The following is a 17,742-nucleotide window of genomic DNA, read 5'->3' on the forward strand; positions in this document are numbered from 1 at the left end:
CGACACCGCGAGCGTTGTTCGAAATGACTAATTTCACGATCGACAATACCGTCGTCTCGGTTTCACAGGGCAGCAAAGTATCCTGCATGTCGGTGCAACGGAGGTACGTATTCTTTTCTCCGTCCGCGCGATGGCTGTCTTTGTGTGAGGCTGCGTAAGCACTACGCCGTATATTCTAGATACTGGAGGCTGGAGGGGCTAGTCGGAATACGAAGCTGTGTGTTGTCGTCAGATCCTTCGCGGCAGAAAAGCAAAACGGGAAATATCGAGTTGTGATCCAGCCTCGTGCGGGGCGGTGGCTGTATTGATCTGGGTTGTATCCATGTAGTGGATCTCCGGATCTTCGATAAGCTGACGTTGTAAGAGGCCGAGAAAGAACCTATTCAGACAATGACGCGCTTCCGCGAGATACCGAATTCTCCCGTGGCCATTCCGGACTATCTCGCTCGCTGTGGAGTGGAATGCGATGATGTACAGATGCAGTGCCACGGAGATGATTACTTTGTAATGTCCTTCTCACGGTGAGTAACAAGTGTAAGTGCTGAGGTGGGTGATCCACGTCGTTTGCTGGGGAGCCCTACGACTGTGCAGACCCATGTTCTATTTGACACGAACAAGGACGATATGAAGAAGCGAGTACGAAAGAACGCAGGCGCCTGACGAAGAATCAGATACGTCAATTGCGAAGTTTATGTGTGTTTGACATGTTTATTGTCTATCATAGCAAGTTATCGACGGATGGGTCGGCCCGCGTTATTCGTCCGGAGCATGGCGAAGCGCTCACTTTTGCTCGCCCTGGCCTGAGCGCTCAGACTCAGCAATGACATCGTCACTGCATTGTTGTTAGTGTTGACATTCTCTATCTGGCCAAGTCCTGGGTATACTGACATGTGCTTGTCCAAGTCCTCCATGTGCTGCCTTTGCGCCTTGAGCTTCTCCTTGATTGCCATGAGCCTGTTTGTTGTCAGAAAAATGTACAAAGTCTTTACTCCGTCTGACTGCAGATGTGAAGCAGATATGACAATAGGTCAGGCAAGATGTACGTACTTGGCCTTCTCTTCTTGGCGAATGAAGAGCTCCTCGCTAGCAGCCTCGCGCTTGGTGAAGGCGTCACTGATAGTTGAGTCAGTTGAGATGCTTAGAATTGACTATCTGAATCTTAGCCTCGACTTACCCGCCAGCGACTCCGGTAGGCCTTGAGGATCCTGAGCCGGTAGCTCCCTCTGCCATTCGGAGGGCAGATGCGGAGAAGTAACGGGGAGCGGCAATTGAGCGCGCACTCTTGATGATGGATGTGCGAAGCATTGTTGCGTTTGGTAGAGAGGTTTGGGTTGGGTATTGAGAGGGGATTGTGTGGTTATATGCAATTGGTATGCTGAGGTGGAGTGATGGCTTGAAGAACATGGAGCTTGGACGTGCATGTGCGTCATCGCTCGGTTCTCACGTGACGTCGAAGGGTCTCAACACCGTTGCCTGGTCCCCTTGATAGTTTGGCATACACGAGACAGACGTACGAAAGTCGAACTTGATCTTGTTCTACATCTGTCCAGATCAGGGAAGGGGATTGACTGACAGACGGTGTGCTTCAATGCGGCCCATGGGGGTTGGTATGCACATGATATTTCATTGTTCAAAGCACAACAGCAAGTGCCATGAGAGACTTGGGGGCTAACATTAGTACATGTTATGCAACATCACGGTCTTGATCTTAACGTGATTTGAAAGCCACACTGTGTCTGCCCGCCCAGAAGACGCCTGGGACGTTCAGAACAGAACAGTCATGGTGCCCACTGCCTGACCAGAGCCAATGCCGGCTCTACAAAAGCAAACGTGATGCCCAATCCTCGTGGTGAAGGCTGGTCCTTGTAGCTGTCATGGAAGGGGTGTACTGCGGGGCATGCCGTTCAGGGACTCTGCGAGGCAACACTCCCAAGGCGGCTCTACAAGCCTGGAAATAATGGCAGGCACTATGCAAGTGAGGATTTGGCCGCTGAGGCGGTGACGAGCGCTGCTCGCCTGTCAGAACATAAGGTCGCGCCTGTTCTGGGCTGGGCCGTGTGAAACCAAGGATAGGCAGGCGTGATCGCCGCCAAGACGAGTCGGGTTCTCTCCCTCTCAAGTCCCCTCCTCTGATAACTCAACCACAAGCCGCCTTCGACCAAAACACTTGCACTCCGCTTCTCGTCAACAACACACCCCCCGCCTCTAACAACCTACGCTTCTGCACACTCCCTCCCCTGTACCAACTTTTCTCTTCGTAAGTGCTCCACCGCATTCCGTCACTGCCCAAGAACCCGCGGACAGCTGCAATTTGCGCCTTGGACTGCGGTAAACAACGCCCGTCGTTCCCATCAGCATAGCCGGCTATCGAGACCGCCCCTCGCTCAAACCCCCTGGCCGCTGTTGTTGAGGGTGTCGTGGATCGGCGCTCTTTTCGGAGACCCGTGATAGCTCAAGCCGCCCCTCTTCGCGCATCTGCCCTGTTGCCAGGTGTAAAGGATACACAAGCAATTGCTGGGCTCCACTTGCCGCATTCTCCGCCTTCTCAACACACACAGCAAAACAATCGAAAACGGCAGAGACAGCGAAACGGCATTTTCTCCGATTACGGCAGTAGCGCACACTGAGGGGCGGGCTTGCTGCTTAGCAACTGCGATAACCACTGGTCGCATTTGTTGCGCGCTCCAACTCGGTTCACATCAGCTAACAGCGATTTCCACAGACTACACATCACAATGGGTTACGAAGACTCCGTGTACCTGGCCAAGCTGGCCGAGCAGGCCGAGCGTTATGAGGGTAAGCGCCTCTGCAATAAGGCACAACATTGTATTCTAACCCCGTACGACAGAGATGGTCGAGAACATGAAGGCTGTTGCCTCTGCAGACCAGGAGCTCTCCGTCGAGGAGCGAAATCTCCTTTCCGTTGCCTATAAGAACGTCATCGGTGCTCGCCGCGCCTCCTGGAGAATCGTCACCTCGATCGAGCAGAAGGAGGAGTCCAAGGGCAACGAGACCCAGGTTACTCTTATCAAGGAGTACCGCCAAAAGATCGAGGCCGAGTTGGCTAAGATCTGCGAGGATATTCTCGAGTGCCTTGACGGCCACCTGATCCCCTCTGCTGAGAGCGGAGAATCCAAGGTCTTCTACCACAAGATGTAAGACACCACACACACACTACAATACCTAGCTAGCTTTGCTAACCATTCTCTCTTTTCCAGGAAGGGCGACTACCACCGTTACCTTGCCGAGTTCGCCGTTGGTGACAAGCGCAAGACTTCCGCCGACAAGTCGCTCGAGGCCTACAAGGCCGCTACCGATGTTGCCGCCTCCAACCTTGCCCCTACCCACCCCATCCGTCTCGGTCTCGCATTGAACTTCTCCGTTTTCTACTACGAGATCCTCAACTCGCCCGATCAGGCTTGCCAACTCGCCAAGCAGGCTTTCGATGACGCCATCGCTGGTACGTGAAGGGCAAGAGAACCATGTCTGAACAAGACTAACAAAAACGCAGAGCTCGACACCCTGTCCGAGGAGAGCTACAAGGACTCTACCCTCATTATGCAGCTCCTCCGTGACAACCTGGTAAGTCTTTATGCACGCCTTTCTACATCTACATCCAGCGTACTAACTCCGCTCAGACTCTCTGGACATCGTCCGAGGCCGAGCCATCCGGTGACGCACCCGCCGGTGAGCCCGCCACCGACGCGCCCAAGGCTGAGAGCAGCGAGGCTCCCGCCGACGCCAAGGCATAAATTCGAAAAACCAATGACACAGACACAAAAACGGCAGGGGTTTAGTGGTGATATGGTGCATCTTGGTAAGCAAACGGTCAATGATGGCTAGATTCATCGTTTTCTCAGTGTGGCATGAAGGGTATATCCTAGGTGTGACTTCAGGGCCGGGTATGCGCTTTGTTTAGACTACAAATTTTCAATCCTGTCTACATCCTCTTACCATGTGTCTTGTCACACATGCGCACCTGCCTCTGTGGCACCCATTGTTATCCCTTCTCTATCCATACAAGTCTCACTTACATGTCAACATGCTTCCTTTGCGACTAGAGTGCGGCTGGTGGCTACTTATCATAACTTTGCTATTCATACAATCTTTTCAAGGATTATAATCAAAGATATCCGCTTGTTAAGTTTGTTTTACTTTCTAGTCGAGGTATGGCTTGGCGAATGCTCAGTATTGATGTTCCATGATTGCTACGAACTGAATGCTCCTCTCACATTGCGATCCTTACGTCACGCACCTGCTCGCGAGAAGTCGTGACCGCGACTTATTGTTGCTGTCACTCTTTGCGCTTGACGGCATTAGGCTGCCATTCTTCACAGTGCCGATGAAGTCGGACTCTCTCTCCCTCTCTCATACATATATATACACGTACATCAGCTCTACAAAATTTCGGCACGGATCACAATCTCGACAACTCGACTTATTCTCTTGAAAGATACTAAAGTTTGAACTGGCTCTACACGCGTGACTAACAGATCTGACAACGCACATTTCGCGTGGCCAAGCAGCAACCATGGACTCCGTCACCTTGTCGCCACCTGCCCAGACTGTCGACAACCACCATTGTCTCCAATGGTAGAGACGACCACCACCATACCATCAATAAGCAGGGCGCATGATCGTCTTCACTCATACCACCACGGATCAGCCGGGTTACGACCGCCTTAACTCCCTTCCGGTTCATGGGATTTGCCCTGCTGAAATACGAGTCATGGTACACGAAGCAACTGGTCGTCGTTGGGCAAAGTCTTCTATACACCAGACGACTACTTTGCCAAAGAACGAAGAAGCGTTTCATGGACTGCAGACTATACCGAGCTCCATCACTGGCTCTGCTTGCGGGTTAGCAGGCGAATTCATGATGAGGCTGAGGAAGTCTATCTTGGGGAAGAATCTATTCGTGCTACCTACCAGATCAGTTCACAAGGAGGAACCTTTTTGTCCAATTGCTTCGTCAATCATGTGGTTGTGTGGAAGAGTACTATAGGTCAGAAGACGTACATTCGATGCGACGCGGGCCAGGTTCATGTCTTTAGGGCCGAGCACGACAGTATTCCTGGGTGTGAGGGATAAAGGCACCATCAACTCAAAAGAGGCACAGCTAGTTTGAAATCTTCCTTGTCAAAATACTCATCGACTAAGTGTACACAAAACTACAATGTTTCTGCCGTCTAAAAACGCTCACAGCATGGCACTATAAACACTTTCCTTCCTCAACCCCTCTTGCTTGTCTCTTAGAAGAAGTGGTTGTCTATGACAGCATCCTGCTCATATCGTTCCTGATCCTGTTGTAATCCAACAGACCCTCAATCTGTCCGACGGCACTGACAGCAACGTCCTTGTCCCACAGCCTGTTACGGGCGAATTGCATAACGTCCTTCTCTGTGATGCGGCCGACAACGCGCTCAACCTCCTCGGGGCTTAACCGGCGACCAGTGGTGACGATTTGGCGACCAATGTCCTCTGCGACGGCGGTGGTGCCGTCAAGGGCGAGGAGGATAGAGGCCTTGAGTTGGGCCTTGGCACGCTCGACTTCGGCGGAGGTGACGTTCATGGAGAGGCGGGACCACTCGCGGAGAGTGAAGTGGACGAGGTCATCGAGCTGGGTGAGGTTGGAGCTGGTGAGGTAGATACCCCAGAGACTGGAGGGTGTTAGCAGATATCTTCATGTACTTCTTGGAGTGACGTACCCAGTGTCAGAGTAGCTGGTGGAGAAGCTCATGAAGCTGTTGGCCAGGGCGTTTTGCGAGACGAAGTTGCTGAGCTTGCTGCCAAGGTAGTCCGAGGTACCCATGGCGCGGTCCCAGTTACCGACGATAGCCTGTGTGACGAGGGCAGTGAAGTAGTCGGGGTCGCTCCAGCTAACACCCTCAACGGCAATGGCGATGTTGGCAGTGCCCATGGTGTCGTCACGGAGGCGGACCTCGGAACCGATGAAGTCGGGCTTCGCCTTCTGCTCAGCAGCGGCGGACTTGGAAGAGTAGTCCTGGGGCTCCGAGGGGAGGTTGGCGAAGTACTTCTCGGCGAGGTCGACGAGTTGCTCGTGGGGAATGCCACCAGCGCCCACGAGGACCATGCGGTCGGCAGTGTAGTTGGTCTTGATGTAGTTCTCGAGATCGGCGCGCTGGATGCTCTGGATGTTCTCCTTGGGTCCGAGGATGGTGCGGCCGAGGGGCTGGCCCTGGAAGGCAGTGGCGTGCAGGTGGTCAAAGACGACTTCCTCGAGCTGCTTGTCGACCTCCTCCTGCTCACGGAGGATAACATCACGCTCGCGCTCGATGGCCTGGGCCTCGAGCTTGGAGTTTTGGAGGATATCGGAGAGGATGTCGACGGCGGCGGGGACGTCGTTGTTGAAGGCCTTGGCGTAGTAGACGGTGTTCTCGCGCTGGTTGGATTAATTGTGCGTTCACTTGAGATTTGTGGGTATGACGTACCGAGGTGTAGGCGTTCAGGTGTCCGCCCATGTTTTCTATCTCGAGTTCCAACTGCTGCTGGGTGCGCTTCTGGGTTCCCTGTGCCAAGCATCAGTCCTGCTTCATTGCCATTTGTCCCGGCCATTGCCATTGCCATTGAGATCGTACCTTGAAGGCAAGGTGCTCGAGGAAGTGGGCAGTGCCGTTGGTCTTGTCCGTCTCTGCGCGGCTTCCTGCGTCGATCCAAACACCGACGGTCGACGTTTGGGCCCATGGGGAGTGCTCGGTAGCGATCTGGGTGCATGGGTCAATTGCAGTCGTGAAGAGTGCTACAGCGTCGGGCCTACCGTGAAGCCATTTCCGAGGGTAGTGGATTCAGTCTTCGCGCCGTAGGCAACGGGCGTGGCCAGGCCGCGGGTCAGAGGCGAGGCTCGCGAGGACTTGACGGCGTTGATGGCGGAGCGAGAGCGCATGCTCTGCTGCAGGTTGAGGGCGAGCCGGCGGGAAGCCATTGCGTCTGCTCGCTGTGGCGGGGGGATGGGAGTTGGTTAGATGGGGTTGGGGTGGATGTATCGACGTCCAGCTGCAGCTTGGCCTAGGTGAGGTGGATGAGTTTCGTCAAATCTGCGATCACGGGATTTCCCGGCCTGCACCGCCAGCCAATGAGCGCAGCAGGGACGTCAGCAATCGACATCCGAGGCATTGTCGTCAATATCCAAGTCGTTCCGATATTGCATCGCAGCGACCTCCTACACCAAGACCTCCAACCTCCAGCACACAATGGCCTCCGTCATGCGTCCCGGCCTCCTCAGGCAAGCGTGTCCGCCAGCCCACCAGTCGCAGCGCATGCTGTCCACTGCGACGTCGACCATGAACCGCCCGCTCGTCCAGCAACTTCGCCCGGCATTCCAGCGCTCCACCATCCAAAAGTCCACGCGCATTGCCGCCTTCCACGCCACCCAGCGCAACCAGATCCTGCCGCCGCTGCCCCAGAAGATCATTGGAACCACAAACGACCCAGTCCCAGTGCCAGACCCCGACTACGCCCACGGCAGCTACCACTGGAGCTTCGAGAGGATCGTCTCCGCTGGTCTGATTCCCTTGACCATTGCCCCCTTCGCGGCTGGATCGCTGAACCCGCTCACCGACTCTATTCTCTGCGCCCTTCTGGTCGTCCACTCGCACATTGGCTTCGAGTATGTTGATTGGAAGCGTTTGTAGCCGTTACCGTGACTAACGTCCTACAGGTCCTGCATCATCGACTACTTCCCCTCCAAGCGTGTTCCCAAGACTCGAGCAGCTGCCATGTGGGCTCTCCGCGCTGGAACTGTCGCTCTGGGTCTTGCCCTCTACTCTTTCGAGACAAACGATGTTGGTATCACCGAGGCCGTCGCGAGGTTGTGGCACGCATAGATATATATTTTGGACCTGTAATACAAATGCAGAGGGACATGTCTTTTTTGATTCAACTACTGGACCACGGAGTAGAGTGATTGTCTCGATATCTTATCCTTTTCTTACTTCCTAACTTCCATCGATCCTCTATACGCTTGCCTCTTGCGGAATGCGTTTGCAAACGGACAGTCATTTTGCCAAAGTCGCATCGGTCGCGTCGAACATGATTGCGTAAGAAGTGTCCATACCAGGCTAGGAATATGCTAGAGAAGACACAGCTTTTACCGATATAGGCACAGCGTCTGTTCAGCCCCTCCATTCTGTAGATATTGACATCGCGTAGGCGCTACACAACGCTCTTATGAGTAAAGTAGAAGAGTGATTCATCTTCTCATTCAGTGGTCGAAATAGACCAACCGAAACTCTTCTATACTAAGTATGGTTGCGATCTCAATCTCGGCCTCCTGTGTCTTCATCCATCGTCATTTACCCCTCCAATCTACCATGGATAACAAGATTGCGGTCACGCAATGGTTGTCCCTTCTGCGAGCTTGCCTGTGACATTCGAGTACCTACGGTCGTCTGATGCTCGACCGAAGCCTCAAGCAACATCCATCGCAATGAAAACAGCAGAGACTCCCTTGGTGACGACTCCCTCTGACAAGCACGATAAGAGAGTCGATAAGGAATCAAATACTGATCTCTTTATGGACAACTCGATCACTATACCCATAGCAGAGATCCCTGAGGCCATTACGCCCTCCAACGAGCGCTGATCGCATCTCTCCCTACAGAAAGTCAAAAACGATGTAGAGAGCCAAGTATCGTCAAAGCTCTAGAGTAGAGATCAGTACGGAATGTTGATACCATTCCAGCTCCAAAAAGATCCCGTACTCTCTGGTTTGATCTGGTTCGTCACTGTATAAATCCCGCGTACGGAATCTCGAAGATCCACCTTGTTCTTCCAGCCATTTAACCGCGTCGCAACTACCCCAGGATCAACGGTAATAGCTGTTATACCGACGCCTCTTTCCTTGAAATCCATTGCAAGCGTTCGTGATGCTTGATTCAGTCCTGCTTTGGCAACCTTATAGGCGATCTTGCTTCCCGTGTCATTTTCTAGTCCAGTCAATGCCTTCATTGCATTGCGTGCTGTGCAACCTTACCAGAAATCGAACCGCAGATAGAAGAGATATTCACCACTTTCGCATGTTCACCAAGGATCAGATTGCGCTCAAAGTGCTTTGTTACCAGAACTGGTCCCACAACCATCGTCGAGAAAAACCGTGAAAAGGTCTCAGCATCGTTGTCTTGCCACGTCAAGGGCGCACCGCTAACGCCTGTCCATTCTTTCAGCGAATGTAGTCTGCAAAAGATTGAAGACATTTACCCGCGCAGTTTACGAGGCAATGAAGTGGGGTATGTTCGCCGTACTGCGTTGCTGCTGAGACGATCGTGCGCTCCTCAAGATAGTCAATCTCGAGGATTTTGATTGCGATACTCTCAAGCTAACGAGCATCAGTAATGGGCATCGATTGAGAGGAAGTCATTAATTAGACCACCTGGGTGGACGCACTTCAAAGATTGATGGATCGTTACGCGTTTGTGGTCGGACTGAGCCATGAACAACCCAACCTTGGTCCCGAAATTCTCTTGCCAACCCTAGGCCAATACCACGATTCGCACCTGAGATATTACCAGTTTGATTAGGTTTTCGAACCAGTTGGAGTGCGATACTGACCGATTATGAGTACGTTTCTTGACATAATGTGTGACCCTAGGCTATCGAGAAAATCCAGGAAATGAAAGGGTTTCGATCAGCTTTTATGCATCACCAGCGGCTTGGCCACGTCTCCTTACGTAACAGACGCACAACTTAGTGACGCACAGCTATTGTTCATCATGGTAGAGCTCTTCTAGGATACGGTACAATCGTCGTGGTAGCTGGATGTACTGAAATTTCTATAACATTTTATAAACAAAAGTAAGGACAAATCTCAGTATATATCACTGATACAACGAAACAGCATAAGGATGTAAGACCAGCTGGCTTGTTACGTGAGTATCATCTACTATCTGGCCCACAGGCTGACGAGCTTCTCAAAATCCTCCTCACACGGATTCTGCAAGGCATGTCCGACAAGTAGTCGCCGAAGCTCGAGCGCCTTCGCACGATACTTTTCTGCTTCATCGGCCTCTCCCAGCTTTTCAAGCACCTCCGAAAGTTTGAAACTCGATCTTGCAACTTCACCAGAGCGAAACGTCCTATCAGAGCCGGTCTCATATACCCTTAAAGCATTTTGGAGAGCTTGTCTGAAAGACGTTAGTAAACACTCATTGCGTTCGAAGCACCCACATACTTTGCGACATCGAAACTACCAAGCCGCGCCTCGTGCCAGCCTTTCTTATGCCATGCATCGCCCGTCTTATGATGCTCTTCACCATATGTCTTTCGCCAACAGCCGAGAGCTCTCTCGTGGAGCGAGTATGCTTCGCCCAGCAGATTCTGAGAGATGCGAACATTACCAAGGACGTAGAGCATGCTACCCATACTAAGGCCCGTTAGTTCAGCTCTTGGCCTATGCAGAAATGGTAGACAGTGTACTCACACGAAGTTCCTAACATCATCCTTTTGGCCAACAGCTTGTTCGCGAAGCTCAATCAGCTTGCACAGCCGTTCAGCGGCTTCCTTGAACTGCCCATCTGCCCATCTAGTACGACAAATGTTGACCTCGTAAGGGGAATCGATATCGTCTTTTGGTGCATACTTGAAGCATTCAAAGTAAGATGCAATAGCCTCCTTGTGCCTCCCCAAGCCATTTTGTGAATTTGCGATCCCACCTAAATATTGTTCGATGTCTTCGTTTGTCACTTCGGCGTTTCCAGCCTTCGTGAGCTCTGTGTAGTGTGCTTCTGCAGCCTTCCAGTGCTCCAATGAGAGCTCAAAGTTACCTACCTCCGACCAAATACACGCGTGTTGATGATGCAGTCGCATGGACTCGATTATCTTGTCACCCCACTCACCAGGGACTGAGGCTTGGCCGGGATCCTCCCCAAGTATGTCATGGCCAGTTTCTACAAGTGCAAGCCCATTGCTGAGTTTTCCTCGTTTGTAGCACAGTCTATCTGCATTGTCAGCCTTGAACAGTGATGAAAATCCAGTCGCATGTTACTTACGATGCGCATTTCCGCAGCAACTTGACAAAGTTCAGAGTCGGTTTAATACTTGGAGACGTGTCGTCAAGGGGCTTTGTTTGGTAGAAGTTGTGTAATGCCTGTACATGAGGCAAGTACTCTTTGAGTTGAAGTGGAGCCATCTGGTGGGATATCTCAAACTTGGTTGAGCCCATAGCTGCCAACACCATAGCGATTGCATCTTCAAAAGGTCGCTGCAATGATTTCACTCTGGAGTTGAGTTGAACGCAATCCTGGAGCAGTCGATGTATGTGAAAGCTAGGCAGTCTTTGCCCATCGTCCTCGACGTTTCTTGCTATGATCCCGTTATAGAGACTAGGCATATAGTTATCGCTGTCCTTGATGTGACTGAGATCTTTCAATCCATCAGACTCCAGCGCAGCCTCCAGGAGTCTGAGTTGAATATAATCAGGATCAAGTAGAGAGAAAATCTCTAGCAGGTCTCGAGCCTCCGTGCCGACGTTTTGTATAGTATCAGTCAAAGTCTCGAACAAACCTTGTGGATATGGTGCCCAGTTACGGTGGGATTGATGCTTGCCAGCATGCAGAAGAAACTTGTGGCGATCGGTGTATTTTTTGTTGTACTGTTCAAGCGTGAAGTCAGAATCGTTGATCAACCCAATTGCGGCCTGAATGCCGAGCGCTAGGCCGGAAACACGCTCTACTATCTTTTGAGCCTGTTGCCGTGGATCAGGGACTCTTCGTGCGTGTTCTTGTATCTGACCAAGTATCATCTCTATCCCATCGTCATTGGAGAGCTTGTCCAGTTCGAGACCAGCGTTCGCGACCGTGCTGGTCCCGAATACTTGCTTGCGCGCTGTTATCAATATTGCGCCAGACTCACTGTGTGGCCACCAATCGTTGATCAACAGCGGGCTCACCGCATTGTCATAAACAAGCAGCCATCTTTCGTCTGGCTTAAATTCAGTATAGCTAGCCAACAAGAAGATGCCGTGAAGCTTACCAGTCCGGTCAAGATGGGCCATCAGTTCCCGTGCACCTGCCGTGACATCCGTGTCGGCTTTTCGGAGCTTCGCCGCGACTGCGCAGTCCTGGAGACCCTGCTCCAGTTTATCACCAGCATCCGCCTGTACCCAAAATATGTACGCAAATTCGTGCCTATGCTCAAACACGAAGTGTAAAGCAGTTTGCGTCTTGCCTTGACCAGGAGGACCCCACAAAGCAAATGCGCGGGTCGACTTTGTTCCAGGCGAATCGATCAAACGCTCCTTCATGACCTGAAGCGTGTTTGTGCGTCCCTGGAAGAACTCGTTCTCGGGATAAGGTATGTGATGACATTTGACTTCGACATTCGCTCGTCGAGCTCGTTGGACATGTGGTTTGTTCGTTGGCCCCTGAATAGTCAAGCTGGCAAGCGGCGCGTTTAGGATTGCCACATTCGTGGTCGGCCCTGAGTTCTGATAAGCAATCTGCCACAGCCTGAACGATTCGCGGATACATACTGGAGTCAATAGCGCTTCTAATCACCTTCGATACTATCTTGTAAGTGGGGTGGTCCAAGAAGCCGATGCTAGCATGATCGGCAGCGATTTCATGGAGCTTGCATTCAGCAACAGAAGCAAGTTGCTTGTCAACAACCTTTTTGAGGATTAGCACCTGACCTTTAAGTATCGACACATTCTTCACCACTTACTATCCTGGATCTTGAGAAAATATTCTTTGCGTAGTGTAACGATTTTGTCTCGGCAAATGCAGTCAACGGAAAGACTTTGCGTTTCAGAGGGCTGAGCAACGATGCCAACACTTTCATGTCGCCAAGTGGTATTTTATCTGCCTTTCCTGACTTCTCATCAGGGGATGCCTGCTCAATAGTCCGACAAGCGCGTAGACTGCTTCGTAAGTCGTCGAGAGGAGCATCGCTAACAGGTACGCCAAAGAAAATGGCAGCGGTTGTTGCTGTTGCTAAGTTTTCTTTCCGGTCTTCTTGGTCGGATCTTTGTGCTGCCTATTCCGAGACTAATAAGCGGTATGTTGTTGTACGATCCATTAGTACGAACCTCAAGGAAAACATAGCCTCCTAAACCTTGACAGCAGACAATAAGCGGAATCTGGTGTAATGTCAGAGATTCTGGGCATGAAACTTTCTGAGGATTGACTCAGACCTCCAGGTCCTGGCGGAACTTGTCTAACACGTCGACTAACAATCCACCCAATCTCTGAATAGCGGCTCGCAAACCCTCTGATTTTTGGAATCCGCGCTGGAATATGAGTACGCGACTTTGTGGAAAGTCTTTGAGGAAGAAACGCTGCGGCCAACGCTCACCACTCCATATCTCATGTACGTTTTTGCCGTCAGTAGATGACAATGATCCTACAACGACAAGGCTGTTCGGCGCGCGCGTTAGCACTGCACCAGAGACAAGATATGTGGCAAAGCTGAGGCTATGAATGGGGAAGCTCTCACTCACTCCAGAACTGGAACCAGGCTGTCATCCGAGGGTGTGTGGAACAAGGTGCCGAGGCCGAAACCACTACTCATATCAGGCATTTCAAGAGCTTCACAGGTATGCCCAGGTATTCAGTATCCAGCACCTGTCTTCAACACATCTGAGTAGGGCTCCCTACTAGTGCTTTGCTGCAAGCAAAAACTTGCGACTCTGCTCTAATGCGTAGATTAAGATTCGATAGGCTTGACAGCCCAATAGCGCAATCGTTCGCCCTACGCGCTCGGCAAATGAAGGCTTGCCTTCTCTCAACCTACTCGCCCACGATATGTGTCATGTCAGACTTGAGCTGACCAGGCTGAGGACCTCAATGATGGGTGTGATAAACCTGCATCTCGGATGCGCAGGGTGTGTACATGCATGCACGAGGGCACAACAAGCCAGTGCGGTTTGAGGCAATCATACGTTCCCCGCATCACTAGCAAAGATAGGCTTGCAGGATTCAATCTTCTGACTGCATCCTGTTATGCAACGAGATTCAGCTGACAACTCCACCTGAGACTGGTGGGGCCGATCAACGCTGAGGGCAACGACATAAAATGCACCGAGTGTCCCGTTGAGAGAATCATAACCCCAAACTCAGATTCCAAACATACACACAAATACAGTCACTTCTTTCAATTGGTGCGTAATCTAGTTTGCTAATGCAAGCCTGATGCTTGATTCTTGTCTAACGAATGATGACAGACCATGCGTTCCAACACTCAGCGAGCTCAGCCATGGAAGGCCTTCTGTGACCCCAATTCCAATGAACACAAATCATTTATCGAATCTCAAGCCCTAGTGGACACCAGCGCTGTTCAGGATGATGGTGAGAGGAAGTACCAGGCTGAGAACAAGGGTGGTATTGCCAGGCGATACCAAGACGAGAACAAATGAGCGTAGTGCGTATCTTTTCTGGCCTGCTCATTGTGATTACACCACTAATTTGTTGCTCACTCAGTTGTCGCAATGTATGAACTTGAGTCCAGATGTACAGGGCGCTCATGTTGGATCAGACAAGTGTCACTCAAGTCAAGATACCAATTGCTCGTCAAGTCGCATAAGGTAGTAGCATAGTATAGTTTGGAAATCACATTCGTTTCATCTACAATCTCTCTTCTGATGCTTTGCCATAATGTTGTTTGCACCCGTACACTCTAGTAGAATAACGCAAATCGTGTCTCGATACTCTCCCTGGGGGGGTCTGAGCACCCCTCACGATCATGGACGTTCGGATTGGCGAATGAGAGATGCATAGCGACTGATCTTGTAAGTTAATTATATCCAGCACTAGAAGTACTTACAAGGATATTGGAGCCCGCGAGAGTCCACATTTCTGAACAAGGCTACCTCCGAGGTGGTCTGCTTGTCCAAATAGAACCACCGATGGCTTGAGTTGAAGTATAGCCGCGTGCTTTCTCCTACCCTATCTTTGTGGATCACATCACTCAAGTCTACGTCTTCTAGATCGACAGACGTATAGTCGCACAAAGCGAGAGGCCAGTCTCGATTTGGCCCCTTCGTAACACGCCACAAACTATGAGCTGTCAGAAGGGCGCTAAATGTGTTGCGAGACACGTACTTTATGACCTCAAAACGCCGGCCGCGAAGATGAGCATGCTTCTCAACAATATGCTCAACGGCAATCTTAGCTCCATCCGGCGAGAAATCTGGCGGCGTTAGTTACACGGAGGATGGCATGTGCAGCGACTCACCGGTGTGGGCGTAAGTGATAGTGTTGGCATGCTTCGATGTACCAGGACCAGGCTCTGATGTGGCTTTGACCTCATTCCGTTTCCGGCGCTGCCATGGGTCTGCTGTTAGTGTTTACGCGAGGGCTGAATTAGATAGGTATTACCCACCAAATGAGAGACGATGTGGATTTCCATGGCGTCCGGAAAGCCTTGTGTCATCTGCTGCAGGACCTCTTGGTAGTACTTTGATTCGATGAGATCTTCGTCCTCGAAGTCCGCGCTTCGGTATTTCGTTGGCCAATCGCAAAACTTGAAGCCGTGTACGTCGAGGGAGAATGATGCCTTGTTGTCCCGAGCATCTTGCACTTCGACCATGTGTGCAGAGTATTCGTGGTTGGTCATACTGCCGACATCGCTTGGAATTTCGAAAGCAGTCATGTATGGCTTTTCCGTCTCGTAGAGGTCAAGACGGCTAAGATACTCGATGTTCGCATTGACCATCATGATTTCGAGCTTTCCAGTTTGATCAGTAATCGGTTTGGGCGGTGCACTTGGAAGAAAAAGAAATGTTTTGCGGAGCGCGATATGTGACAGCTATGTCGACCTACAGTCGAGCGCTGACACGCATCTCATTTATCTGTTGGCGTTCGTCATGTTGCTATCTGATCCTTGGTACCAGTTCGCGTCGCATCGCCGTAATGTCTGGTACGGCGCTCCGCGCCTAGCCACGCCCCACCTTCACTAAAACAGCACCTCCATCCGACAATGTTGAGCCATATGCAATAGCTGTTATCGCGGTATCTCACAGTGTTGAACTCTAGAGACCGTAACCTATCTGTGTAGCTCTCTATTCATAGCTTCGAGATTCTCAAAGCTTCGATCATTCTACTGATGCCAGCGTAGCTTGAATCTGGCTCATATTGGTGGAGTTATCCGGTGTCCAAGGAATCGGTAGGGTAGGGGGTCGCGCTAGACAATACGGTGCAAGAACAGGCATTAACATTAGCGCGCACGGCACGACGCGCTCGCGGATACGGACGCTGTACATATGCATGCACATGAAGCACATCCGACTAATGAATCAGGATTCAGGGTGATGCATGGCGTTCATGGGCTGAGTCTTGTGACAGCGGGGCTAGGCAACCATTATGATGTGGGGTTAAGCACGATGAGGCTCCGTTCGTGGGTGAACATCGAGACCTGTGAACTGTGCCTGTTACATTCCGATGCGATTCTTCAGCTTCTTGTCGTCGCTGCGTGTACAATCGCCCCTCAACTTGTTTGCTTCTACCTCCACGTCCAAAATGGCAGCTAAGCTTCAGCCTCTCGCTCAGCGTCTGATTGTGCAGCTGGGATCAATTCATTATCTTGTCCGGAACCGCATTGAGGTACGATATTCCGATTATCTGACAGGTAGATGTGACTGATGCCGACATTGTGTTTGCAAAGTTCGAGTTACCAGGGAACACACCTTCTCCGGTCACCTCCCCTGCGCCGGCAGTCATTATCACTCTCGACAGCACGCCCATCTCTCTTGCTGCTATCCATGAGAAATTCACACAATTCAAAGCAGCAGACGATGTTTACAGCGATGCGTTCAATACCGGAGGATATCTCATCGTGCAGCACCCATGCAATCAATTCACAGGCACACTACCCACCGACGTAAAGGAATATCTCAATGGAAGCTCGACAAAACTCTTGACTCTCGACGAAACACTACCAGAAGGGCCATATTTCGTGCTTGGAAACCATTTGCACCAGGCCTGGCGACTACATCCCGATGTTTTGTCTGCATTCGCCGTGGCAGTCTTACCAGACGACGTGAATGCCTCGTCAATGTCGAGGTCACACTCTGTGGAAAAGTTTGTAGCACCTGCAACTTCACAATCCAAGCTGACATGGCTAGATATCAAGCGTTTCAAAATGCTGCTTTCACAGACGCTGCAGCTGCAGTAAGCGTTCCAGTTCCTTCCCGTCTTTATTACCAAAAGACTTCCGAGCAACCGTTCGCTGGCCTCCGAGTCGCCATCAAAGACAATATGCATCTTGCCGGAATTGTTACGGGATTGGGTAGTCGCGCGTATGCTGAGTTGTATGGCAAAAAAGACGTTACGTCGCAGTACGTTTCTTCCCTAGAGAAAAAAGGTGCTGTTATCGTTGGTAAGACGAAGCTATCTGCATTCGCAGGCTCGGAAGTACCACCGAACCAATGCATTGACTACTTCCCTCCGTGGAATGCAAGAGGGGATGGATACCAGGGTCCTTCCGGTAGTTCAAGTGGAGCAGCTGCAGTGATGGGTGGCTATCCGTGGATTGATGTGTCCTTATGTACAGACAGTAAGAATCGTCTGATTTCTGATTTTCTACGAGCTGACATCCTCTAGCTAGTGGTAGCATGCGCTTTCCATCATCATCACATGGCATTTGGGCTCATCGGATCACTTGGGGCGCAGTGTCTATGGAGGGAGTTGTACCAGCTGTTCAGTAGGTACTCCATCTTGGTTGATTTGATGCGTGTTGATGTGTTCCTAGGGTCTATGACAATATGGGCTTGCTGGCTCGAACACCAGAAAGACT

At 51.2% G+C, this 17,742-nt stretch overlaps 7 protein-coding genes across 7 annotated transcripts; 3 read left to right on the forward strand and 4 right to left on the reverse strand.

Moving 5' to 3' along the window:
- Positions 1–780: 780 nt before the first annotated feature.
- GT037_011043 (uncharacterized protein) lies at positions 781–1,305 on the reverse strand (the record flags this gene model as incomplete). The annotated part of the gene is made up of 4 exons (XM_038936090.1): positions 781–832; positions 889–954; positions 1,048–1,113; positions 1,175–1,305. 4 exons carry the CDS (start codon positions 1,303–1,305, stop codon positions 781–783), a joined length of 315 nt encoding a protein of 104 aa, XP_038781300.1.
- A 1,430-nt stretch (positions 1,306–2,735) lies between these two features.
- On the forward strand, positions 2,736–3,752 carry GT037_011044 (14-3-3 protein epsilon; the record flags this gene model as incomplete). The annotated part of the gene is made up of 5 exons (XM_038936091.1): positions 2,736–2,796; positions 2,849–3,155; positions 3,219–3,460; positions 3,512–3,582; positions 3,639–3,752. 5 exons carry the CDS (start codon positions 2,736–2,738, stop codon positions 3,750–3,752), a joined length of 795 nt encoding a protein of 264 aa, XP_038781301.1.
- A 1,517-nt stretch (positions 3,753–5,269) lies between these two features.
- On the reverse strand, positions 5,270–6,943 carry GT037_011045 (mitochondrial-processing peptidase subunit beta; the record flags this gene model as incomplete). The annotated part of the gene is made up of 5 exons (XM_038936092.1): positions 5,270–5,660; positions 5,709–6,403; positions 6,453–6,530; positions 6,600–6,725; positions 6,779–6,943. 5 exons carry the CDS (start codon positions 6,941–6,943, stop codon positions 5,270–5,272), a joined length of 1,455 nt encoding a protein of 484 aa, XP_038781302.1.
- A 268-nt stretch (positions 6,944–7,211) lies between these two features.
- GT037_011046 (mitochondrial succinate dehydrogenase cytochrome b560 subunit d) lies at positions 7,212–7,844 on the forward strand (the record flags this gene model as incomplete). The annotated part of the gene is made up of 2 exons (XM_038936093.1): positions 7,212–7,627; positions 7,679–7,844. The coding sequence occupies 2 exons, from the start codon at positions 7,212–7,214 to the stop codon at positions 7,842–7,844; spliced, it is 582 nt and encodes a 193-aa protein (XP_038781303.1).
- An 829-nt stretch (positions 7,845–8,673) lies between these two features.
- Positions 8,674–12,792, reverse strand: GT037_011047 (uncharacterized protein; the record flags this gene model as incomplete). Its single annotated transcript, XM_038936094.1, has 10 exons — positions 8,674–8,961; positions 9,027–9,166; positions 9,211–9,334; positions 9,403–9,562; positions 9,912–10,139; positions 10,187–10,378; positions 10,436–10,948; positions 11,004–12,432; positions 12,485–12,620; positions 12,676–12,792. The coding sequence occupies 10 exons, from the start codon at positions 12,790–12,792 to the stop codon at positions 8,674–8,676; spliced, it is 3,327 nt and encodes a 1,108-aa protein (XP_038781304.1).
- A 1,833-nt stretch (positions 12,793–14,625) lies between these two features.
- Positions 14,626–15,666, reverse strand: GT037_011048 (uncharacterized protein; the record flags this gene model as incomplete). The annotated part of the gene is made up of 5 exons (XM_038936095.1): positions 14,626–14,729; positions 14,773–15,005; positions 15,051–15,138; positions 15,184–15,271; positions 15,331–15,666. The coding sequence occupies 5 exons, from the start codon at positions 15,664–15,666 to the stop codon at positions 14,626–14,628; spliced, it is 849 nt and encodes a 282-aa protein (XP_038781305.1).
- Positions 15,667–16,466: 800 nt separating this feature from the next.
- GT037_011049 (uncharacterized protein) lies at positions 16,467–17,549 on the forward strand (the record flags this gene model as incomplete). Its single annotated transcript, XM_038936096.1, has 3 exons — positions 16,467–16,550; positions 16,612–17,027; positions 17,072–17,549. 3 exons carry the CDS (start codon positions 16,467–16,469, stop codon positions 17,547–17,549), a joined length of 978 nt encoding a protein of 325 aa, XP_038781306.1.
- Positions 17,550–17,742: the final 193 nt, after the last annotated feature.

The sequence above is a fragment of the Alternaria burnsii genome (assembly GCF_013036055.1).
Source record: "Alternaria burnsii strain CBS107.38 chromosome Unknown 694, whole genome shotgun sequence".
Taxonomy (NCBI): domain Eukaryota; kingdom Fungi; phylum Ascomycota; class Dothideomycetes; order Pleosporales; family Pleosporaceae; genus Alternaria; species Alternaria burnsii.